Source organism: Empidonax traillii, unplaced genomic scaffold (assembly GCF_003031625.1).
Source record: "Empidonax traillii isolate 1590-97213 ecotype Southwest subspecies unplaced genomic scaffold, ASM303162v1 scaffold824:size280585, whole genome shotgun sequence".
Classification (NCBI taxonomy): domain Eukaryota; kingdom Metazoa; phylum Chordata; class Aves; order Passeriformes; family Tyrannidae; genus Empidonax; species Empidonax traillii.
Genome location: NW_020956017.1, coordinates 80555 through 106495, shown reverse-complemented (window position 1 = coordinate 106495; position 25941 = coordinate 80555). Strand labels below are relative to the sequence as shown.

Below are 25941 nucleotides of genomic sequence, written 5' to 3'. Positions count from 1 at the left end.
GGGCTGTCTGGATGATTAAGGGACTGGAGCATCTCTTCTACAAGAAAAGACTAAGAGTCAGAGAAGGATAGGCTCAGGGGAATCCTAATGTCTGTAAATACCTGAAGGAAGAGGATGAAACCAGGCTGTTTTCATTGGTGCCCAGTGACAGGGACAATGGGCACAAACTGAAACACAGCAGGTGCTCTCTCTGAGCATCAGGGAACACTTATTTTTTTACTGTGAGGGGGACCGAGCGCTGACACAGTTTGCCCAGAGATGATTTGGAGTCTCCCTCTTTGGAGGTTTTTCAAAAAGAGTCAGGACATGGTCTGAGGCAGCCAGATCTGGGTGACCAGATGACCTCAGCCTTCTGCGAAGACTTGCTGCTGCCCAATGAACTAACTCTTTGTCAAAGCTGAACTTGATGCTGTTATTGTGTAATGTATAAACGTAAATTTGTAATTTTTTTTTTTTTGCAGCAGTGGGTCTTCAGAAGGACTCCTACTTCATTTGGTGGTGGGGAGGATTTTGATTTACTTCTGTTTTGAATTGTATGACTCTATATCCAGCTGTGTAGTTTTACAGTCCGGTCATAAATTTGTGTATACTTTTGCTACTTCACAGAATCTTTTTAAGGTAAAAAGATAGTGTTCTAGGCCACATTAAAACTGCAAGACAAAAAGAAATAATCCACACTTTACAAGATTTCCATTTGCTGCTGGCTAAAACTAGTTTGTGGTAGATTTGTGAACTTGGTGGCTAGTTTTTCTTTTTTTTTTTTTTTTTTTTTCTCAGTTGGCTTGAATTCTCCCCTTTAAACTTTCTTGTAAAGAAGAAAAGCACAATATACAGTCTCGTGACCTTCCTTACAGCCTTTGCAGGGAGGCAAAAGAGCTCATTTGTCAAATAGGCAATAGAATTGGCTTGACAGCCAGTCAGCCAGCCCTAAACAAAAACTGGGCAATTAGCATTCTGAGTCATGAACCTGAAAGCTGGGGTGGGTGGGGGCAATAAACTCGGAGGACGAATAAAGTGATCTATACATGGTTGTACTGTATAGCTCACAGTCTCACAGTGTTTTCAGGCATGCTAGACTTGGGCTTGTACCATAAAATAGTTCATCCATGGCAGCTAATTTCCACCCTTCTCCCTGCAACAGTGACATGAACACTGTTAACATAAAAAGAATCTATACTAAGCCCCAGCAACTTAAACTACCTTTGCTCAGCAGCAGGGGAAAACATTTATGTTTCACTGTCTTTTTTTAACCACTTCAAGTCATGCCTTCTGTTGACTCTTTGAAAATAAACTAGACTTGTACAAAATGTCTATTTCCCTCCTTTGTTGTATGTGTTAGATTTTGAGATCTCTAAGGTTGTTCATGGTATGATGCCAGTAGGTGCTTTGGAAAATAAGTTTCCTGGCTACCTGCAGGAGATTTATATTCAAGAGTAGTGAGCCTAATGATGAATTGCTGTTATGTCTTCTGTCCGTGGGGACAGACTTTTTAGAAGGAAAGAACTGTGGTTTTGGGGTAAACTCCTTAGGAGGTAACAAAAGTAGAGATACTAAAGTAGGGAAAAAAATCTGCAGATCCTTGCAAATTTTGTTGATTTAACTTAGTTTGTGTATTAAGTTTACTAAAATGAAGAGGGAGAAGTGGAAGAAATTGATTATGTGCATAAGTTTGGTTTCTAGGCTTTCCCTGTTAAATCAGCATAACTGGTAGACACTCCAGCTCAGAACAAGTGTGCAGTTTGGAGTACCAGTATGGTACCTCAGTGTGCCAGCATAGTGTTCTTAGTGAGCAGGAGCTCTAGATCTGGATTTCAAGTTTTAAGATAGACTATTACTTGTTAATATAAGGTGATTTAGGCCTGCTTTGGTGTTCTGGGACAGACCAAACTCTCTACATAGAAACAGTCACAATTTGTCAGACCAAGTCTGTCTCTCCTTGCCCTGAAGTGAAAACCACAGTTCTTTTCAGGAAAAAATTCTCACTTCTCTTACTGTCCCAGTGAGTGGCAGACATCAAGAAGGAGCGATGCTCTACTCACTCCATAATTGTTATGCATACATGTCTATCACACAGTTCTTCTAAAAACTATTGCCAACAAGGAAACTGCAGACATATCCTGTGGTTCTTTATGGGCTGAAGGATACCTAAAGCATATATCTTGCCTCTAAGTCAGGACTGTGTGTGGATTTTACATGACTGGGTAAGAGAGTGAGTGATACTAATATTCACTCTTACATTTTGTTTAAATTTCAGTACATAAAGATGAGTAATCTAAACAGGATCCTAAACAGTTTACTAGTGTTCCAACACTTTATAGCCCTGAATCCTGAAAAATCAAAAAATTTGTATCTTGTAATGTGTTTATGCCAGTTACTCACCTATTGAACTCCTCTTTGTCAGAGCAAGAAACGAAACTAGTCGTTCTCATTTATTAGACAATGCTGCTTTTACTGTTTACTGTGGGATATGCAAAACCAACAAAAATCAAGGAAATAAGATTTGTAAACATCCCCCAGCTAGTTTCTTGCTTGCAGAGACAAAATTCTGAAGTAGAATTAATTTGGCATGTTTCAATGACTATTGTTCCATTCCCCATTCTCATTCAGATGCGCAGCATGGGGAAACTGCATGGATTTTATAACTAACAAAGCAGAGAGACATTTTTCCATTTTAAAATCGTGCATTTAGAAATACTCTTATTTACCATCACCCCCACGTGTTCCTATTTGCCAGTGGTTCTTAGTCCCACAGACAAGCCTGTGAAAATGCTAAACCTCTGTTTGCAAAGAAGAAATGTTTCAAAAGATCCTGTGTCAGTTAATCTTTTTTTGATCTTCTGGACTTTTTGGTTTGTCCTTCCAGGAATGGAATTCTGCATCAGAGGAGGTTTTTTTTCCCCAATCTTGGAGGAAATGGAAAGTAAAAAGTAGCTGATTTCTCCCATCCTACTGTTGTGTTGAGTCCTGTTCTTTTACACGCATTCCTGTGGGACAAATTCCATATATTCTCACAGTGTATTACCCATTTGTTCCCCAGGATGACACTTCTCCTAAGGTGTCTCTGACTCAGCATGCCTTGAATTTTCATTACAGGGTCAGCTTTTCAAAATTGCTGCTGCCTGGTGTTTCAGTTGATGCTGTTCTCTTGCCCTGCAGTGTGGTACTGGGCCTGCTAAATCAGCAGCTGTTCACAACAGCAGAGGATCTGGAAATCTCACTAGTTTGTTAGTGCACTTGTGACTCCCTTCTCTTTGGCCTCCTTAGGAACCCAGGATTGCATCAGATTGTATAGGTGTGACAACACTGAGGCACTGCTCCAGCCAAGGTGACTGTCTGGCTTTGGGTTCAGAGTGCAGAGGCTGTGCCTGCTAAATGCAGGCGGTGTGGACCAGTAGGACAGGAAATGGTGTTGAAGTTCCAGCTTGCAAACTCTGCAGGTTTTGAAAGGTTTTGAGTTCTCTTCAGCTTAGTTCTAGGGTGATCTCATGAACTTGAATGCCTGCTAGTGGTTGGAGCAAGAGTTATGTTCCAGGGGCACATCTTCATTTGTAAGTAATCTTGTCTGTGTGCTCTGGGACTGGTGTGAACTGAAGCATAGCTGGTGTGTGATCACTTCAAATGAACTGCTGAATGTGATATATTAAAGTAGATGTGCACCAAAGGCAGAAGCTTTACTCTGGAAAGTAGTACAAGTTGTTCTGATGATCTTAAAGAGTACAAAATGGAGACGGGGTGAGGTATACACCCTTATTGCTTTTGCATGTGACTGTTGCTTTCTTTTTCTTTACTGATGGGATAAGGGTAGACAATTGCCCAGCTATAATATCAGGAAGGGCGTTCTTTAGTTCCTGTGTTCAAGACCAGCAGTTTTCCTTTGCCTTGAGCAATACATGAGATCCTACTTTTAGTGCGGAGGGCTCTGGCCATGGGGAAAACATGGCATGACAACAGAGGACCTGTCAGGAATTTCTCAGACTTTTTCTGCCTGTGCTCACATACCGTAAGAAGAAGATTCCAGTTCTGCAGGAGCTTCTGTTAGGCCTTGGCTTGATTGTCTCATATTTCTTTGTGTGGTAGAAGGTGCCTTTTGTTGGAGAAAAGAGCAGGACCTTCTCTGCTGAATTTGGGGTGGGGTAGAAATATGAGGTCAGTCCTTCCTGTTCCATCCATGCATCATTGCATCCTAGTGGTTGAAGTGAAATACATTTCACAAATAAAGGAACCTTTTTCATAACTTCACTGTTACGTATTTTAGTTCACTTATGGATGATGCTTTTGTTGTTTCACTACCCCAAACAAATTTTGACTTGTGTTGGATTAAAAGATTAATTAACAACTCATGCACTGTTATATACAGCACATAGGGTGGAGGAGCAGAGCAAACAGATGATCTGGAGATTAGCCAGGGAACATGTCCTACTAGCTCTCCTTGTGGGACTACAGCAGAGCTCTAAGTTCATACCATAGGGAGAAGAGTATGTAGCTTTTTACAAACAAAGTGTTTCCTGCCAAATACAGATTACACACGTGCCTAAACTACTAAGAAAGTGATGTGCATGTACCTCAAAAATAACCATGCTTCCAAAATGAGAATGTCTGTTTAGAGGAAAAAAAATAGTTCCACCTTTTAGAAGTTAAGGTATCAGAATACCTGCAAGTATTTAACAGTAAAGGCTGAAGTGGGCAACTGCAGTAGCATTGCTGAGGAAAAAATATCTTGCATTTGTAGAAAGCCTGATGCTAAACTATTTGGTTGATTTGTTTAGATCTTGCATTGATGCAAGTGAGAACTGGACAGTCACCATATTCCTGACTGACTGCTCAGCCTGAGGATTCAGAGCAGATCACTGGAGGATGCAATGTTAGAATATGAGATTCTTGATCTTCTGCTCAAGCACCTCTGGAAATATTCCCTTCTGCTTTTGGCTAAAGATGGGATGAAGACAGAATTGGTCACTACCAGCTGTTTTTACATCTCTGTCCAACTTTCCCTCGCAGTAGCCACTGCAGCCAAACAAACGGAATACTGCGGTAGTTGGTACATTAGGCGTTATAGAAACCTGTGGTGGAGAGGAAGAGTATGTGCCTAGAGGGACTGTGCGTTTAGTTCTTCTTAACAGTATAAAGCAAGATAATATTCCCCAGTCGTTGCCCTGCTGCTTGAAGCAAACTATGCTTTTCTTCAGGGTATTGCACTACTGTATCTTCAGAGAGCTTATCTGTCAGTGTCCAGAAAACAAGACTGGAAAACTGTTTTTCAAGCAGTAGGCAGCAATCTTCTATCAGACTACCCCTGTGCATCTCTAGCTGTAACCACAGAGCACTGTCTGTGTTTCTCATTCCCGCTGCTGGCTATTGTTTTATCGCCAAAGCCTCTCTGAAGATTGTATATCCTGAGATGTCCCTCCAGAATACTGATAACTTGGGGTTCATATGCAGTACAAATGAGAATTACACAGTATGTGCTTTGCATTGTCAGGATGTATGATTTGGGATTTATCCAAGCTAGGCTTATGATAGCCGTGTGTGCATTAGCAACAGATGCACATAAGATACTTTCTAAGGACAGCAAATAATGGCAGATAAAGCTTGTGTTGTTTTGTTTCAGTGCATGTCAGATCCTAGCTACCCTGAGGAGCTGGAACCTGGAAGAGATGGGATAAGTGACTTGTGCCAGGTGGCCAGCCAACATGTGGCATGCCATGGTCCTAAGAGCCCGGCTGTGCTAGAAAATCAAGTAAAGTAAAGGGGAAGGGCATGATCAGAAAAACAGTATAAAACTGGTTCAATAAATTTTATTGCCATCGACTTTCATGGCAGTGTGGCAAAATGCAAAGTGGTGTGTTTCTTGCTACACTTCTTTATATTATGACTAGCTTCTCTAAGAGTATTGTCCACAAATGTGAGCTGAATTTCAACTGGATTTCTTTTCATTTGAATTTTACTACTTTCATATGGAAAGAGGTTGATTTAGCATACTAATTTTCTTTGGTTTTTTTTGTTGATTTATTTAGTTTTGTTTTGTGTGTTTTTAAAGAAAGAAGAAGTGTCATACAAAGAGAGACTGAAATGGTTGTTCATTCATCTTGGATTTTTTTTAAGTTAATACAAACAGTACAAAGGCCACATCCTTTCTCCAGGGATTGTTTTTACACTCTACTGTTCTATGGTCCATCAACTTCAAATCAGCTAATATTAAAAGAAAAGACTAGTAGTGCTTACTTTAAGGTAGAATTTATTCTCGTGTTGTGGTAACTATATAGGCACAGAAGAAAGGACTTTAAAACTTTGTGAAGACATCATTTCAGTAGGATTTTTTTTCCCTTGAGGCAGAGCTCATGCTTCCTATCTTGTGTATGGCCATAGCCAAAGGCCCAGATTTTTTCAAAGGTTTGTGTGTTATTGGATTATACTGTTTATATTGCTTGTTAGCCAAAAAGTGGTCTTGGATTTCTTTTCTATGACAAGTGTAGCGAAGCGAAAGTAGTGGGAAACTTTTGCACAAGTTGATATAAGTGTTAATGGCAGGTAAGTATTCTTTTCATCCTGATGTGTACCATCTCTTCACTGAGATGGTCCCAGAAGAGGGGATGGGCCGCCTGGTTTGCTTTGATAGCAGTCCTGGCTTTGAGTTATGTCATTCCTTACATCTATTTTTGTGTTTTTAATGAATGACAGTAAGGCTAGTACAGTATGTAATGTAGGAGGAAAGTGAAGAATGTGATTTTTTTTTTCTTTTCAATTTTTTTTCATCCCCCTCTGTCAGGCAATAGTCTTCTGTAGTAGGAGGGAGAAGAATCCGCTTTGAGAATGTCATTCATGCTGTTGGATTCTCGTTCGTACTTTAGGACTGAGTTGTACTCAGGTTTTTCTTTTGCTTTTAGCCTACTGGCCTGTTCTAAGGCTCCTTGGTGTGTGCATTGGAGAAATTCACGTGTACATTTTATCTAGTCTGTCCTTGTCTGCAGAATTAAAAAGCTTTGAGTACTGTACTCGTTTACTACTTGCTCAATGTCAGTTTTGCTTGGGAAGCTCTGTGAAAGTGGTTGCAGACTACGTGAAGTAATGTGTTAGAAATATTGGTAGCATGACAATTGATATGTTTTGAGTGGCCCAAAATTGATTTATATATATAAAATAATCACAGTTCTAAAGCCACAGTTGTGAACAGTCATCTATTAAAAATGTTAATATCAACTTCTGGAAATGAGGTTATAATAATTTCCTTCTAAATTATTGCTGGTTTGGGACTGTTTCAAAGAAACAAAGGGGATACGAACAGGAAAAAGGAAAAGGATGAAGGAGCCAATAATTCTGCAAATAAGGAGCTGTAGGTGTAAGGGTCTATATTGCTGCTTTTCAAGCCACAGAAATAATCAGGAGTTAGTAGGAAGCAGTAGTCCCAAGTGCTCAGCCTGGGTTCAAGCTTCTTTGAGGAAATGCAGCAGTGTGCTTTGCATTGACCTACAGCACCAGGGAGGGGAGTGAAGAAATAGTAACACTTCAGCGTTTTTCTTCTGCCAAAAGGCTTTAGGAAACTGAAACTGTTCCTGTGCAAACACACTGGAATAAGGGAGACTTTGTACTTGCTTCTTGATATGACCCATCTGTTCAGCATCAGCCAAGGGATTACTGGCATCACAACCCAAGCTTTGCTTCTAAGGCGAAAATGGCATTACAAGCAGACTGTGCTGACTGTCATATCTAAAACACAGCATATGTGATTTAACATATGATAGGTCTAACCTAGGTTAGTGTAAACCATATCCCAAGACAAGTCCTTAGACTGTCTTATGTCCCACTAAGAGACTTTACATTATTTTCAAATTTTTCCTGTTAACTAATTAGTCATTAGCCACTTTACTTCTAGAATGAGGTTTTGGCAGTGGAGGTGCCTGAATCTGAATTGGCCAAGTATGAAGTTTGTCAAAATTGGGTGTAAAATTTTTTTGTTGCAAGATGCTGCAACCTAGGACATCACTTCTAATTCCTGATGATTGTGGTAAATACTGAGCATAAATGCTAAGTTCAAGGTGATTTTATTGCTATTGACTGCTTTTTCTGTCGTAGCGTGTGTAACTGTATAAATGGTGTATATGATACGTAGAACACACCTCAGCATGGGTAATAAGTTTTGTTCAGATATCTATTCTGACTTTCTGGAAGACAACTCCTTATAGCTACAGAAGCAGAAAATGCTCTAGGGGTTTCTCACAGAAGGCTCTAGAAGCACGTTTTATTGTTCATTCACATGTTGATTTAGAAACATTGTACGTAATTGCACTTTTTATCTCTTTTGGAATGCAAATATTTTCTTAATTGTGTTTTCTTGCTGTAATTCAGAACATTTATTTTGCTGTGACCTTCTACCTTTTCAAAAAGAAAAATGCAGGCAGAATTTGTACAACTGAAAGCTAAACTTGCTTACTATCCCTTGGCATTGTCTCTTTCCCAGGGAGTGCTGTCCAATATCTCCTCCATCACCGACCTAGGAGGCTTTGATCCTGTTTGGCTCTTCCTAGTGGTAGGAGGAGTAATGTTCATATTGGGATTTGCAGGATGCATTGGAGCTTTACGAGAAAATACTTTTCTCCTCAAATTTGTAAGTAGCCTTTGCAGCAGCATGTCATGTTATCTGTTCTGCTTAACTGTGTAAAGCTTTTAAAATGTATTTTGGGGAGGAAGGTGTTATCCTGGGTGAGAGTACCACAAAAGCACTTCACAGCTCTTCAGTCTCTAGTGCTTACTGGTTGTGTTGTCTTAAGGTTCAAAATTGTTGGTGGTAAGAATCATAATATGGAATTACTGCTTTTCATATGGATATAGCCTAATATTTTGCTTCCCTGTCACAAAAAGAGAGAAATTTCTGCTGAGAATCTGTGTATTCAACTTGGAGGCCATCATAAGCTGCCTATGAAATATGAGGGACGTAGATACACCCCTGAATGTGACCCATGCGGCTTCTGCTATGCAAGTGCCCCCCATGGTACAGAGGAGATAGGGCTTTTGGGAGGGATTGCTTGCTGATATCCTCAGTCTGTGCTGTTCAGCTGATTTGGAAAGGCTTCATTGGTTACTTTCAGTGCTGGGGCCTGAGAAGGAAGATGGGAGGAGAATGTGCCCACAGTATGTGTAAAGAAAACGTGACTTGGTTAGGAAAGGAGTTGCTGATATGCAAACATACCTCAGTGTGCAGAACTCCTTTATCTAAGTAGCTTGGTTCTGTTTTTTGAAAGCCTTCCTCCTGTGAGCTTTGAAGATGAGGATGACAGTTCCATTTTAGATAAGTTGAAGATTTATAATAAAAATGTAAGATTCTTTCCTCCACCACTCCCACTTCCAGAGGTTGGCACAGCCTGGGTAATAGTTCTGTCTCCATAACCATTAACAGTTAATATGTACATGAAAATGCTTTCAGGGAAATAACTGCCTCCAAGTGACACATTTGGCTCCCACAGACATGTTGTATATGGGGAGGAGGCAATTGAGAGTTACAGTTCTTGAGGCATTTATAAAGCAGCTTGTAACACTTTTTTTTTTTCTCATCTTCCTTGCTTCTCTTAGCTTGCCTAAAATGAACCCATCTGCTGTACCAGAAATAGCTCCCCATACAGCAGCTGCAGGAGAAATTAAAAATGCATCTGAACACACACAGAGAACATATTAAAATGAAACTCAAAGGCGCAGTTGCAAAAGGGATGGACTTCCAGTATACCAGGACCCCCCTGTGTGTTCTGAAACAGTGTAGACTGAGTGGAAATGCTTAGAGAAAGTGGCAGATCATTAGTAATGCCTTTGGCATCCATTGCATTTGCATTAATCATAGCAGCCTCATTTGGTTTTAATGTGGATATGAGTCATTTCATAGACATTCTGCTCTGACTTAGTCATTAATTAAGTTCTGCTGTTACCAATTTTTGCTTTGTCTGCTTAGGCAAAGCTTTGCCAGTGAGAGTAGCTAAAGAAGTAGTTATGTAGAAAGCATTTTACTGGCACTATTTGTTGCTCATGCCTTTGAAAATATTAAGTGCCTATGTAGAAATTTAAGATGGGTTTTCAAGGGCCTAATATGTGATGACTAGCCATTTTCTTGAAACTTACAGCAAATTCTTTTGAATTTCTTTGAAAATCCTAGTGAAATGTCCAAAGTTTGAATTTGTTGGCATTTCTATTATTTGTTAGACTAGAATTAAGATTTCTGTACTACAGCCCTAATAAGAAATGGTGTATTTTTAATTTAAACTTTCCTATGTGCTAGAATGGCTTGAACTGGCATTGAAACAAATAAAGCCTTATTACTGGATACAATTATGAGCCTCAAAAAAGTTTTTGGTCATAAAGGAAAACAATTTTAACCTTTTTTTTATTTTCTTCATAGTTTTCTGTATTTCTTGGAATTATTTTCTTCTTGGAGCTGACTGCTGGTGTTCTAGCATTTGTTTTCAAAGACTGGATAAAGGACCAGCTGTATTTCTTTATAAACAACAACATCAGAGCATACCGAGATGACATTGATTTGCAAAACCTCATAGACTTTACACAGGAATATGTAAGTTGGACTACGTTTATTTTTTGTAAAGCTTACTTTAAAGAAATATTCTAGCATATAATACTTGTGAATGTATATATATATATGTATATTTGTCTTTACAGAACTTTTACAAATGCACAGCACCTGTGAATAGTGGTTTATTTGTTGACATATGACCTAGTAAAACAAGGTGGAGAGTAGGGGTGACTTATGCTGGAAGACTTAGTGCTGCAAATGCATTAAGTTGACAAATTTTGTTGTGGGAGCTATCACACCTGTTAAAAAAATTATTCCTTTTCTAAGTTTAATTTGGTCGTAAGATGAACGTTGGTGTAGTTTTAGCAACATTAGAGTTGCTACGCCACACTGCAGAGTGGCAGAGATATTTGGTTGGTCCAAATGATACTACAATGTTATTTCTTCTGAAGTAGACTTAGTGGAATTGGGCCACTCATAGAGTTATTATGACTCTAAATTCTCTAAGTGATTCTTGTTCTCAAAGTCTCTAAGACACTACATCTGCACTTAGGAGGGAGGGGTGAAGCCAGAGATACACCTGCTTGTGAGGGTTAAGCTCTGTAACTTAACAGTGTGTGTAAAGGAGAATTGCACTGGCTTTTGCACACACGTTATTCTGTCAGTACCTTCTTGGTCCAGAACTTGGTTCTGGCCTGTGTTGATGAACTCTTCTTTGAATTTGGCCCTGTGTGGCTAAGATGGTTAAGTGTTGGTTGAATTCATGTTTACTAATTTTTATGCATTCTGCAATTAAGATAGTTTCAACATTTGATTTGCTTCTATGTGCCTAGGGGAAAAACAGCAAGTAACAGGATGTGGATACTTGCGCTGATTGAAATTTTGTCCAGTTGGGAGAAGGTCAGAGGTCACTGCATCTGAAAGCAGTGGTCCATTTGTATGTGACCAAAAGTCTGCAGTCCAACTCTGCAGTCACTACATGAAGCTTTCTCTCCTTATTGGATTAGCACTCTTAGCAGATAAGTCAGGGTCATCACAAGTCTGGAGATCGAGCTACTTTTTCAGCCAGTAAAGATAGTACTTGAAGGCAACATGTTGAGGTATTGCAAAGAGAACTGTGCAGCATCTAGAAAGAGAGAATTGCTATTCCAATGCTTTTAAAGATGTGGTTTGTTTGTGGGGTTTTACATTTTAAAACTTTAAGTTGACATAGATGGGTTCGTTGGGCTAGCTTCTTAAATGCTGTAAACCATCAGTGCTCCACTGATCTCCAGTCCATTCTTCGTAGTTCAGCAAAGCACACCAGTTCTTTGTGTGTTCGGCATGTTTTGCCAGAGACTAAGCCTGCCTTTTGGCAAATGTACTCTTTGAAGGATTCAGTAAAGATGTTATTTGTGAAGTGTGTGATGCTCAGGAAACAGTGTGTTCATACAATCTGAGGTGCAGATAGGCAAAATTCCCCCCAAAATGGCTAAAGGAATAGCTGTACTGGTGTAGCCCTCAGAGCTGATTAGTTTTGTTGAGAATCCTGGGCACATTAGGCTAGACAGAATGTCACACTCTTGGCTCTACTGTCCCTCGAGCCTGAGGTTGTAGGCTCGTGCAATTCTATGGTATTGTTTGGGCTTTTCAGCTCACTCCACTGGTTTCTCTCCAGGGAGCAGCATAGCAGGGTGTGAGCATAACTTTAGTCACATGATAACTTTAGAACAACTTACAGGTTTGGAATGCTCTTTAAAGAAACAACAACAAAAAAAAAACTCCTCAAAAAACAACCAAACAAAAGAAGCCGGTGGGAGTGTCAAATTTTGTTTTGAAAGCCAGAGGGAAACTGGCAGCAGTGATGCTTGTTACTAATGCTGAGATTTTTGTTCTGAAAGTTAAGAAGCTCTCCTTTCTTTGTTCTAGTGGCAGTGCTGTGGGGCTTTTGGAGCTGATGACTGGAACCTTAATATTTACTTCAACTGCACAGATTCCAACGCAAGTCGAGAGCGCTGTGGTGTGCCATTCTCTTGCTGTACTAAAGACCCTGCTGTAAGTGACAGTCAAGAGGGTAGGATTGGTCTGCTGTTCCAATTGTAATACACTCTTCAAGATTTTTTAATTATTTTTTTTTGTCTGGAAATCATGCATAATCATTGCCTTCTCAACAACCCGTATTCTTTTTGTTCTTGCAGCTCAGCTTACCACTAACTTTTCTGCAGACAGCAAAAGTCCTAAGCTAACTTAAGTCTTCATTGTTTGTTTTCTGTTGCTTTTCATTAGAATGAGAGAACCATGGGCTTGGCTGAATGTAAATGTTAATTTTAGCAAGTATAAAAAGCAGAAGCTCTTAATGAGTTGAAGGATACGAGCTTTCAATTGAAAATCATCAGAACAGCAACTCTTAAGATCAGACACTGAAGGAGATATTATTCATTATTTAATGCAGTGTCCTGAGGCTGCAGCCAGTTTGACCCAGTTTGTTCCAGGTACAGTAATGAATGTCGGTCTGTACCCTGAAGAATTGACATGTTTGCATTAGTATCTGGAGTCGGGTATAGACATCTTCACATCCTCTTTTTTTCCCCTGTAATATTACTGCCTGTCTTTCAGTCACCTGAAATCAGACTTGAGAAGTCAGAAATTGTTTGAGGGAGCAGCTTTTTTGTAAATTTTCTTGTCTTTTAAAATAGTTATAGTTCTGGATCAAGCACAAAATCTTGGAGCCATTCATTGCTAGTGTGGACATGATCAAGAATGAGGACGAAAGTGTAAGGAAGCATTCACTGACAGTGAAAGGCTTGGAACAGGGATGGGTGTGTACATGGAGACTGTTATGTGCCTAACGGTGTGTACATTTGGCTTTCATATAGCTCGAAAGAAGCTGGCTTTGAGTGTATGCATTATCAAGCAATTCAGCTGTGGCTTTTTCTCCACCTGGAATGACTTAAGAGTTCCTTGAATGTATGAGTCTAGCACTGACTGAAGTTAGGCAAGTTGCCAGCAGGCACCTCAGGTGCTTCCTGCCTTGCTAATGCAATGCAGTCTCTGCTCCCGGCATCCAGTCACTGCTGCTGCACTCCCCCTCTCCTGATAAGGCACTGCCACTTGCACAAGTTGGTTCTGGTTCCTCTGCAGTGAATGTGTCTTCGCAGTAATTTGAATGTTTCTCACAAACATAGCTGAAAATGTTTCAATGGGATACTAAAACAAAACGTGGATTAGGCTCAAGCATTACATTATGCTTTGGATTCCCTGTACTGTTTGCCTGTCTGCCCACCTATCCACACAGAGAGGTCATCACAACCCAGTTTTAAAGATATAGTTGTTATAAAACCAAACCAGTGACAGCAGTACAAGGTAATCCTATAAATACATAATCCATCCTAAAGTTCTCTCTATATATTTGTTGTGTAAGTGGCTATGCAGTTTCTTAGAGTGTGATGCAGCAACCAGAAATTTAAAGATTATTCTCATTCATTGTAAGGAAGCAACACTCTTAACTGCCTTTAAAATAAAGACTTAAAATATTAGAAGTCATGTATATGATGGATATAATTGTAAACAAGCTGTGACTGGTTCAGTTGCAGTGATTAAATGGAGGTTTATTCTGTGGAAAAGCAAATTTGTCCCTTTTGGAATTAGTATTCAGTGTTGGACTGATGCAAAGAGTTATGTGGATGCGTTATTGAACAGAACTCGCTTCTAGTTTAGCTTGAATCAGGAAGTGGTAAGTTTAAGTTAGACTAAAATAAGTATCTTAAAACAAATTTTGACTCCTGTAGTTCACTTTGCTATAGTTTAGCAGGTTCTTGTATAGACAAATGTAGTCAAGTTTGTTTATTTCCATTGCATTCTTCATACTTTCCTTCAGTTAATGAATTCCAAGGCTAAAGGCCGAAGGCATTAATGATGAAGCATTCAGTTACAAGGAAGAAAGCTTAAAATCCCTCTGTCAGAATCTTAGGTACTTTTACAGCCTTGAAGATCTTGGCACTTTGATCCTGGAACAGAAGCATTCGTCTCATTGAAAGATACAAGTGGTTCAAATCTTAAAGGTCCATTAAGGGAATCCAGTTTGGGCAATTGACAGAATGCAACCTGGTGTTGTACTTCCTGCAAAGTGAGGAAACAGAGGAGCTTTAGTGCTAATAGGAGATAATTTTTTCCATATGGCTGCTTTTTAAAATCCATTTCTCCACTGCCTGCCTTTGTCACTTTCCACAATTTGATTGCATTGTGGTGTTTAGTACACCTAGCTAAGATTGGCTGATTTTCTCACTTTTTTGAGTAGTTCCTTCTTCTGCTCATTGTTATTGTACGATAAGGCAGTAACTGAATATTCTGCTCCCTTTGTGGATGACACTTGCTTCATTTTACTGCCATGAAATAATTGCGTACAAAGTAAAAATGCATCTTCAGCTGTCAGTGGATAGCACTTGTTCACTAGGGAAAGTCTTCCAGAGTTTTATTACCTGTGCTTTGGGAGTACTGAAGGAAAGGAAGTATGAAAAAAACCCCCTCCTTTCCCATTGGTATCAAACTCCTGTAAGAATGAACAGGCAGTAAGAACACGTTATCCCATCTGTTCTTTTTTCTTTCTGGTTTTTGGAGAGGAACTAGATACTTTATATATTTCTAGGGACATTCCCAGAAAGAACTTGCAGCTTCTGCAACAGAACTGCCCCTTGTCACCTCTTCATTCTGCACAGACTGAATCCTGAAAATATTAACAGTATTCTTGGCATATATATTTTTAGTATAGACAAAACCTTTACAGCAGAAGGTTCTTCCACTTAAAATAGATGTTCCCTGTTCCCTTTGTTTTGACTTTTGAATGCTTGTATCTGGAACATGGAGTTCACCCAGGTGGAGGGCTGGTTTTCCCAGCTTGCTGACTAAATGATGAAAATGTTTTTTGACCATGTGCTTTTGTTTGTTGCAAATAATTAATTGCACTGAGAGGAAAAGGAAGGCTTTGTTTTAAAGCAATATGCTAATCAAAGTTATGGTGATTGTCTTATTTACATACAGCACCAACTCCAGGGAGCTGGGAGAGGGTGTTTGGGAGACATTCCACTAATTCTCTCTCTCTCTCTGTGTCTCTCTTTCCCCTCTCTAGGAAGATGTTATTAATACTCAGTGTGGCTACGATGCAAGGCAAAAACCAGTAAGCTTCTTCTTTTTTTTCTTAATGTGGTATGTTAAGGATCTGAATCCCTGTTGCAAGAGCAGATTATTCTATTGATGGGACGGTTGAATGTAATTATCTCTGTTTTCTTTCTCCTTGGCAGGAAGTTGATCAGCAGACTGTTATCTACACTAAAGGCTGTGTTCCTCAGTTTGAGAAATGGTTGCAGGACAACCTTACCATAGTTGCTGGTATATTCATTGGGATAGCATTGCTGCAGGTAAACATCACGCTCCCTGTAATGTCACACAGAGGAATAACGTTAAGATGTTAATATATGAGGGGGGAACTGTATATGAGAACTGGAAATATGGTGTCAGGTACCCTTAGAAATATAATATGCTGGATTTAGTGAGGGGAACTAAATGTATGAGGCTTTCTTTGTGTTAAGGAGTATTTAATTTTTATCTATAGGGGTGCATTTTTTTCAACTCTCTGTAGGTCAAAACAAACACTCTGTTAGATAAAGCTTAGGTAGAGCTTTTTAGCCCCTACAGACTTACTGTTTCTAATGGTGTTTAAATGAGCAGCAGAAAGCCTTTAGAATTGCTTTTGTTGAAGCAAGACTAGAACTGTTCAGTTTCCTGAAACCCAGTGGCACTATAAAAATACCAGCATTACAGGAGTTTTGTGATATTCTTCCTTCTTGCCATTTACTGGTAATTTGATTTCTAACTCTCTGTTTCTTGTTTTCATACCTAAGTTCTGTATAACCTAAGGAGTTGGACTTTGTGAAGAGTTGTCTTATGCTCCAAATGAATAAACTGTTGTCTCTTCCAGATATTTGGGATATGCTTAGCCCAGAATTTGGTAAGTGACATTGAGGCTGTCAGAGCCAGCTGGTAAAACTGCTGAAGTAACCACAACAAGACACTGGACAACCGAAACCCTCTGAAACCTCCAGTGTGTCACTCCGACACCAAGCTGCATGGACATGGGTGACAGGGAAGCCTTCTCTCCAGAGTAGTCTCAAGTCTAAGTTCCTGATATTGCAGTGAACTCGTGTTTCTTTGGGGTGGGGGAGAGAAGAGTGGGCTATTGAAAACCTGCTGCTCACTGACAATTTTTTTTTTTTCTTTTAAACCACCACTTTGAAAGCTGTTGAGCCGTGAATCTCTACTGTATTCTTGATTTTGAGTAACAAGTGGACACTTTTTTAAATTGATGTATTCAGTGAGACAGAGTTGCATCGTTGTAGTCTGTGGATATGCTGTTTATTCTTCATGTCATGAGCTCTTTGGTAGCTGCCAAATATTCCTGAGATAGTCTATCTCCTCACCACTCCATAAAGGAGCAATCTTCTTGTTTTCACAGCTAAACGTAGCTACAGGCATAAACCCATGAAGCGGGAAGTAACTTTCTATGCATCTATTGTACAGTAAAAGAAATTGTTTTTAAAACAAGGGAAATTTTTTTTTACGCAAGCTTCCAACCATCTCCCTGTAGTACTTTGAGGTTGGAATCAGCAAGCTCACAGGGAGAATTGCCTAATTTTATGAAGATCTTTCTTCCTTCTCCACCCTTGTATGAAGGGAAAGGAGTTTTATATTTGACAAACAAGGGTTGTAGAGCCCTTGGTTGCTGCCATACCTTTGGACATCAGTCTTTTAAGGCAAGGATGGGATATAACTGTATAAATGTATGAAAGCAGTGTGGATGTTTGGTCCAAGTGAAGAAGAATATTCAAAGAATGATTTATATATTAACTTAAAAAAAAATCAAAACATATGTATCTGATATGGCAAAATCTTCTGTTTCTCTGAAGTTTAGTGTAACCTAAGGTATTTAGGGATCTTGCTGATATTAATGCTTTGACATACTCGTGCAAAACTTCATTTTTTTGGTCTGTTCCTAGCTGAGGCTTTGGTCTTTCTTTTTTTCTTTTCACTTGCATGAGCTGTGGAGTAAGAATCTGTGACACTCCAGTGCTTTAAATACGTGCATATGTTTCAATACAGTCTAATCCAAACTTATTTATTGGTAAGTGCATGTGATTATGGAAAGATCATATCCCATTCTCTTGGAAGTTGGAGAGAACAGTTTTTGCCAGAGTAAGTGCGTACCTCCAGTGAACAAATCCTTGCTATGGCGATGTCTCCCTTTCTTGCTCTAAAGGCAACAAAAAGCTTTCTTGAAAAAATGGAATGAAAGTTTTAAAATAGAAGTGTTTATTAGGATCAGCCAAGGCAGACTCTTTTGAATTGGGCAAAAGAGAGCAGAATTTGGAATAAAGCACAAGTAGTGGAAGAAGGCTTACATCAGGCTCCATCCAGCTTAGGGTTTTTGATTTGTTCTTCACTAACAATAGTGAACTTACAGACCTGACCATGGCTTGGGTAGTTTTATTGCACTTTGGATAAGTTAAGCTTGTTGTATGACCCTTCTCACTATCTGCAGAGCCAGTCCTGAAAGCTGTGGGTTCTCAGCTTCTGCTTTGGTCAGACAGTGACAAAGGGTGAGCAGCACCTCTTTGTAAGAACTTAACATCTTTCTGAGTTGAGTTTCCTAAAACATGAGGTGTATGGAGTAGAAGAGATGAATGCATTGCTTTCAAAGCTTCTCTGTTCTGGGGGGATGGATAGAAGGCTGATCTGATGACCTGTTAAGGCCCTTTCTGGTCCTGGGACTCTTAAACAAATGAGTATGCATACCCTTGCACATTTTGCCTTTCTGTGCTTTAGTTGGCCATGGTTTTTTTACCCTCTAAAGGCTGGTGATAGGCACACCGGCGCTTCACAGATGCCTCAGACAGACAGACCCGTTGTCCTCCTGTCTTTGAGCATTACCTCATCCTCTTCTGGTTAACTCCCACTGACTGGCCCTGAATCAGGCAGCCTCCATATCCCTTGCTATCTGCTGTTAAAGGCCAGCCATGACTCAGAGTATTTTTTTTAAAGCCTTTGAAAGCAATTATAATTCACTGTCCATAATAAAGTTGGTTCCACCTCACCACAGTGTTATGTTTTTCTTAGCCACTCCTCAACTTGAGGAGTTACTGGTGTTTGTTTTTCCCCAAAAGGGGCACACCATTTTGCCTGATAGCGGCAGGACAGGCAGATCATCAGCACTGGTATTGCTGCATTGAAACAAAATGATGCAGGGAGGAATCAGGGAAGTGGGGTTGAGGAAGTAACCCTTCCACCAAAGAGCCTTGATTGTGACCCAGGGCTTTGGTTGAAAAAAAAAACCTAATTACAGAAACATTCCTTGTTGCCACTGATCTTGAATACTGTTGCTGCTCTGGGCTTCTGAAGACAGCTTCGTTCTTCTACTTGAATTTCTGCAGTTGTACTGTATTGGCCTTCTGTCTTGTCACGCTGTTCTCTCAGTTCCAGTCTGCTGGATGTGCTGTTGGCAGTGTCAGACTGATAGGAGGGTAGATGCTCTGAGGTGAACAAATCTTGTTCTCACTACTTGGATGTGTACACACAGATGTACAACACTTCTGCTGAATCCCGGAATGACTGACTGTTCTTACAAAAACCACTAAATAACTTATTTTTCTAGAGCTTGTCTTTATTGCTGCAGATGTTGATCCTCCTCCTTTCCCCACTCCCAAGAGATACTTATTTTCCTCATGTTCACAGTTTGATGGATGTGTACTGAATGTTCAGGATTAGCTGTCTGTATTGCATATTTAAATTCCACTTTTTTTTGTCTACAGATCAGGTAAGATGTCCTAGTAATGCCCATCAGCAGCTGAGCTGCTCAGCAGCTTAAGTGTCCAGTTTGGATAGCTTGAGGGGAGGCCTTGGAAATCAATGTATTATTGTTAGAGCCTGCCAAATACAAACAAGCTTTCTTCCAGAAAACTTTGAAAAGTTCAGGTGAGCTGCACCTAAAGCACAACTGCTGCTACTCGGGCTCAGTGTCTAAAGCAATAAGATACGATAGGTGCAAGGACTCCTTGGCAATTTCTAACCTGCCTGGTATGGTGGTGGGGTAGATGTGAGGTCAGAGGTCAGTCTAATTTTCTTTAATGTGCAGTAGTTGTTCAGAGGTTTGTTTTTAGGCTTATGGCCCTTTTAGAGTGTGAAACAGCTCTGTTTGCTGTGTGATTCCTGTGGGATGGTGGCATTGCTAATGAGGAGTCTGGTAGCTTCAGCAGCAGCACTGGCTTTAAAGCCATTTCCATATACCCCATTGAGCCCTGCCAAAAGGGTATCACAGTCCTTGCTCCTCTGCTTTCTAAAAACTCTGTGTTCACAGGCCTTTCTGTTGTTTGATTTTTTTTTTCTTTTTTTTTTAATTAATAACCTAATGGACAAATGTTTGATTCATCTCTGTGTGACTCTTTTGGTAGCAGTAGGATCTCTTTGTTTCAAAATCCCTCATTTTGATTGTGCCCCTTAGAGTTTGAAGCTGTGGGGATGCTTGCTCAAGTGTGCTCTGTCCTGAAAACCTTCTTCTCTCCCCTTTGAGAGAGATGCTCATTGTAGTTCTGGTGTGTAAATAGTGTTTGAAATGTAAATAGTAGCATGCAGATTAAATGATTCTTGCACATGACTGCTTTTCACCCTGAAAGTGTTTACTGTGGATAGGAAAGGTGTCCACCATGAGAGTTTGCTGGTGAGTCCCATGTGGTGGTCCAGGCTGTCCCTCACACCCAGGGTACAGCCTGAGCACCTCAGCCGCCTGCCCTCGCGTGTCTGCCCAGTGGGCAGGCGGGCGACAGCACCTCAGAAAGGTCGAGCCCTGGCCATCCCTTTGGGCTCTGGGCAGTGGCAGGACCTCCCTTGCCTTTTCCCTTTGCTGCTTGGCATCAGAACAGCATTAGACTGTCAAGTGGAGGGTCGGTGTCAGCACCCCCTACCAGTTATGGGAGGTTGCCATCCCTTTGTGGCAGGACTAAACATGGTGCTATAAGAACTGTCCTGGACGTCAATCTGTGTTTTTACTACTTTAGAGTTGCCCTTGGTAAAATTGGTTCTGATTAATATGGTTGGTAACAAGAGAAGTGAGTTTTTGATTCCGTTTTCTTTCTTGCTGTTTGTGCCTTTTGGGTGCATTGAAATGGCAGTTCTGCAAATACCTAGGAAGGAAATTAGACTTCAAAGAGTGTCAAGCACTCCTGAAGGTTTGAGTTCCTCCCTTCCATTTTTGTTTTCTTTCTGAATCTTTTTCAGATACCCATATGAAACTGTCTAAAGCAAACAAAAGGATACTATCCCGATCCATTAGCTACCAAATTTTGCCATTTGAAGAAATAAAAATTCAGTCTCCCTTAACATGCAGGATACAAGGAAGTGTTGTGACTACTAGCGTGCCCCAGGCAGGACTGCTAGCTGTCTTTTGTGTTTTGGCAATATAAGTGTGTTAATAAAAAGTTCTGTGCGTACGTGTGTTCATGTTCACGCTGTGTACGTAGTAGAGATGGACCTGAATACCACCTTGAGCTCTGGGGAGATTGGGTTTTGGGTTTTGTGATTCAGACCCATTTCTGATACATATATTCCAGATTAGTTCCGGCTGAATCTCTTTTCCTGGTTCATCCTAAGGTGTACGGCAAGGTGTCAATATTTACCCTTTGTGTATCATTCCTTTTTATACGAATGTATTCTCTTGTGTTCCTTTTTTTTATCAGTTGTAAAATTGATTGTAAAAGCCAACTACACTTACCGATTGAAAGTATCACTATAACAGAACTGCATGCCCGGTAGAGTTTTGACTTGAGCTTTAGTTTTCTGATTTTGGATTGGTTCCCTTCAGTCTAGGAGAAAAGCATAGATCAGGTGCATAATGTATTACTTGTCATCTTTAGCATTAGACTGTGGTATTGTATCACATGCTGATCTCAATGGATGTAACTGGAGTCTACTTAGGAAGTTAATGCAACTTCCTGGTAATTCATTTTAAGCTATTGAAAGTGGTCTTGGTCATGCTACTTGTGTTCTTGGGTTTTTGTTTTTTAATAGAGGCATTTTTTAGGAATGTTTTAATACACTTATGATGGACAATACAATAGTTTTAATAGTTGTGCAGTATTCTGTATTTACTTGAAGTAAATCATTTTATATGCAATTTGTTAGATAATTACAATTTTATAAATAAAACTGTGTGAAATATGATGTTGTGAATGTGTACTCTTGATGTAGCACTTAACAATACAAGGATACATTCATGTAAAATTCCTCCAGGAAAGTACCCCCTACTTCTCTTCGTCCAAAGTAGCAGGGGAAATAAATCCCCAAGTTTCTCATCTACAGTATAAAATATTGTATTCTAATTAAGTCACTAAACACATTATCACACCACAAGCGGCTGCCCTTAAATTAATAATAACCTAATATGTGAAGAGCATGTCCCCACTTGAAGAGACCCCATACCTGCTGTCAGTTGCTGTTGAAGTCTCTGGCTAATGAACATGCCCTGCTTCTTTCCAACAGGTCGCTGGTGTTCCTCGGGCTGCGTTGGCTGCTCTCTGCCCAGAATCATTTTGGTGACCCTGAAGTGTTCATAAGTTGCTGCTTTGCAGGAAGCAGCACAAAGGGGGTTCGTCACAACTGAATTAAACTTTTGAAAAGGGAGGTGGGAATTTTGTCTATGTGCTGCAACATGTCTTTAAACAGAAGTAGTGAGAGTTGGCTTTTTTTTTTTTTTTTTTTTTTGTGCAGGTAAAAATGGGTAATGATATCTTACGCTTCTTTGGATAGAGGAGGAAGCAGCCTTTTTTTTTTTGTAAAGTGTTTCAAAAACTGTAGATTTTTTCACAGAACACCACCATGACCAATTTAAAGCATGTATCTACGTCCAGATTGAAGTGGGTGCTCTGGATCCAAGGATCCATATTGTTGGGATTTGTGTCTTTCCCAAAGTGAAAATTCTCCTTGTAATAAGGACACTGTGAAATGTAAAAACATAGAGATGTTTTATTATCTTCCTGGCTGGTGTGATGCTAGGTCTTGCAAACTTCATACAGATGCAGGCAGGTGTAACACACGAGGCAGGTGCTGCCTGCCCTGTGTTGTGTGGCCACAGGGATGGCTTTAGCTTGGTTTATGGTGGCAGTAAGACAGAAGAAAAGGCCTTGGGTCCGGCATCGCCATCCTGAAAACAGTCTGAGCAGCAGGTGTCAAGCTTTGCTGAGATGTGATCTATCTAGTGAACATCTAGTTGGAATTAATGTCAGCAGTTTCACTTCAGTTGCCTCCAGTCAAGTGAGTAGTGAAATACATGTGATAGGAACGTCACTAGATCCCATTTTTGTTTTTTAAGGTGCTCGGAAGGTAAATGATTTACCAGCTACGTAGAAACGACCTGCGTGCTGCAACATGCCTCAGGACAGTGCGGTGTTTGTGTGGCCAGATACAGTCTCCTCAATTACCTCCTTCTACTGTGACAACACCCGTCTTTGCCCTTATGCAGATGTTCCTTCTTAGGGTTAGCACAGTCATTTGATATTCCTTCCAGGGAAACCATCTGAAAGCAGGGTATCACCACTGGCCTGTGCTTGTGCTTGCCGTGACAGTGGTACCCCTGGTTTGGTGATGAGAATATGGCTAATGTTTAACCACAGCTCCAGTTAGACAACCAGGCAACTGGGAATTTTGTCAGTGTCACAGCTTTGTCCGCTACAACCAGCTCATGTGAGCACTTGCAGTTTATGCCAATGTCAAAAAGAATGGTCTCTTTCTAGAACCAGGCAAGTCATTGATAACTGGCCTTTCAAATATATTTTGGGATCTGTTTAAGTCAGTTTCTGTGCCTGAGAAAACTTGGGCTTATGAGGGCCTACGACCTGTGACTGTAAACATGCTGGTTATGTTCAGCAGCAGTGCAAAGGTTCTCTGTTGTTTGGGGCCTGATGTCACGGGGTCCTGCTCTCTGTTAACAGCTCTGCACTCTGTCAGTGGCTTTATTGCACTATTGCTAGCAAATGCCTTTTTGAATGTGTGGGTTTGTTTTTTCTGTTGTTGTTGTACAGCTTGGTATTAGAGGCTTTTCCTGGATGTTTCTGGCACTGGATTGTATGATTAAATGTATGTGGAATCTCTGCAGTGTGAAAGCTCCTGCAGCAGCCTCTGCATTTTTTCAATTACCTGGCATGGGTATCTCATGGGTGCTGGAACTTTGGGTTTGCTGCCTCTGCTGATAAAAAGGGAGCCTGAAACTTCTGAGCCTGGCACTTCAGCGCTGAAAATACTGAATTCACTTTAAAATGTTACAGATCTTATGACCTTTGTGCATGGTGGGCTTTATCAAGCTAGGCAATGGTATCACACAGTCCAAAATAACATCTGCTGGCTTGCTGGAAACTGCTATCCCAACTGCTCCTTGTTAGGCCAAGATGGTGTCTGCTGATTTGCTCACGGGCATGTTAGAAACCTACAAAAGAGCAGCTGTGAGATACGATGCTTAAACTGGCAATTTTCCATCTCCCTTACCTAGGAAAGGAGAAAAAAGGAAGTGTCTTTCATCCTTCATTTCTCACTCGATGGGCTTCTGTTGAAAAACTGCTGCAAGATATGCCTTTATAATTCCATCTAAAAAAAACCCCCCTAGTAAACAAAGAAGCAATCCCAAGCAAGCCCAAGAGCACTCGTACACACGTGGCTTTATAGGATAAGGATTGTATCATGCACTGCTGCTCAAGTGCATGATTGTTACGCCACACAGTGCCTCTGTGTGAGCACACACAGCGAAAGTGGTTGGAATAGTTTCCTTTGTATCTGCTCAGCTGCAAGGCAGTGATTGCATCGGGCCAGAGCCAGGAACAAAACCAACTCCTCGCCAATGCACGGTGGTGCAGTCGCAGCTTCTGCGTGAGATTACAAAAGAGGACAAACCACAGGGTAAAGTGAGAGCACTGAAATTTTTATTTGTTACCTCTAGGTACCACGAGTTTGACATTAATAGGCAAGACCAGTGAATGAGCAGCAGTACATTGCATTCAAACCTGAATCTCCAAAGCACCAAAATTTGAGCTAGATTTACTTCTTAATCCTATAGTCAGCACACTAGTCTGGACTTGCTGCATCTCGTATTGTCCCTAATTTAGTAGTACATTGTTATGCAGTTAAGGGGCATGAGGAAAGAGTCAGTTGTGTAGTACCACTTCTACATCATCATAGGACTACAACATGCACATTCTACTATGTGGCCCAAGCAACAAGAATACAAATAGAACAGTTACGGGTGGAGACAGGTTCATGTTAACACCACCTATGAATTTGTAGAAACCTTTTTGGACGGGTACCTACAGCAGTTCATCAATTTGTGTGGGAACGTTACACGCATGCACGAGTGATACAGTGGAAAACACAGCAGGAGCGGCAGCAGGACGGAGGACAAAGGTGGAATCTGTGATGGGATGCACTGGAAACAAGACCTTCCTCAGCTTTCTACAGCAAGTCTCTGCTCTGTTAGCGAGGCCTGCTGGGCAACAGTTTTGTTCTCATGGCTGCGGAGTTTTGATATGACTTCTAGAAACGCCATGCTCTGCACTTCCTTTTGAAGAGGCTCTGGAAAAAGAAATATGAAACAGTGCTTTATATGAGATGGGCAGAAGAACAGAAAACTGACAAACTTTTCTCCTGAGCCCTGTACACACATAAGCACACAGCTCTGTGTGTACACATAATCTGCTTATTTACTTTTTTGAATTGCTTTTGAGGATTGAGCTTCTTCAGGGCCTGGGGCATGCACAAACTCCACGGATTTCAGGTAATTATGAACAATGAAACTGCTGAACAGCAGTTAAGAACATCCACCTGGACTGCCTTCTAAAACAGAGGCTTTGCAAACATTTTTACTGAAAACCATTTTTTTGCTTTATTCTTTAAACCAGCCTGACCAAGTGAGATCTTGGCCTTGACAGGCTCACTGCATCGTTTGTGTGTACCAGCTCTTACTGGTTGTGTGGGGATGGATTTTTTTAATGGATGTGTCACCACCTGGTCACTGTTTGCTGTCCATTCACAGCTCAGCTCTGAAGTTAATGCAAACACAACGCATGGAGCATTGCCCAGTGCTGTGCATATGGATACACTGCTCATGTTTTTCTCAAAACTGAGACACGCTGTCTGATGAGTCTGATCCTGGACTGCATAGTATTTTAACAAGGAGAGGTTGTGCACGACTCATAAAATCAAAGCCCTGTACTCTAAAAATCTCACAGTTTTGATTCAAAGCAGTTGGTTTTGTTTCATGCTCTGCTCAGGCAACTCCAGTGAAATCCCACTCAGCAACAAATGCCTACATATATTTTTGCTTTCCACATGCTGCTGTGGGCCTGATCCCTGAATTTCCAAGGAGAAAACCC

General features: G+C 40.5%; 2 protein-coding genes across 6 annotated transcripts in view; one reads left to right on the top strand and one right to left on the bottom strand.

The window, feature by feature from the left end:
* TSPAN5 (tetraspanin 5) overlaps positions 1-21748 on the top strand; it is an 88096-nt gene extending 66348 nt beyond the window's left edge. For both annotated transcript variants that reach the window (XM_027901946.1, XM_027901945.1), the window contains 6 exons: positions 8456-8602; positions 10379-10549; positions 12416-12541; positions 15612-15659; positions 15784-15900; positions 16461-21748. In XM_027901946.1, coding sequence (XP_027757747.1) covers positions 8456-8602; positions 10379-10549; positions 12416-12541; positions 15612-15659; positions 15784-15900; positions 16461-16526 — 675 coding nt within the window. In that variant the 3' untranslated portion in view covers positions 16527-21748. The remainder of the gene's footprint in view (positions 1-8455; positions 8603-10378; positions 10550-12415; positions 12542-15611; positions 15660-15783; positions 15901-16460) is intronic.
* A 2725-nt stretch (positions 21749-24473) lies between these two features.
* The window catches only part of RAP1GDS1 (Rap1 GTPase-GDP dissociation stimulator 1), a 59000-nt gene continuing 57532 nt past the window's right edge, over positions 24474-25941 (bottom strand). For all 4 annotated transcript variants that reach the window (XM_027901942.1, XM_027901941.1, XM_027901944.1 and 1 more), the window contains one exon: positions 24474-25141. In XM_027901942.1, the coding sequence (XP_027757743.1) occupies positions 25014-25141 (128 nt within the window). In that variant the 3' untranslated portion in view covers positions 24474-25013. The remainder of the gene's footprint in view (positions 25142-25941) is intronic.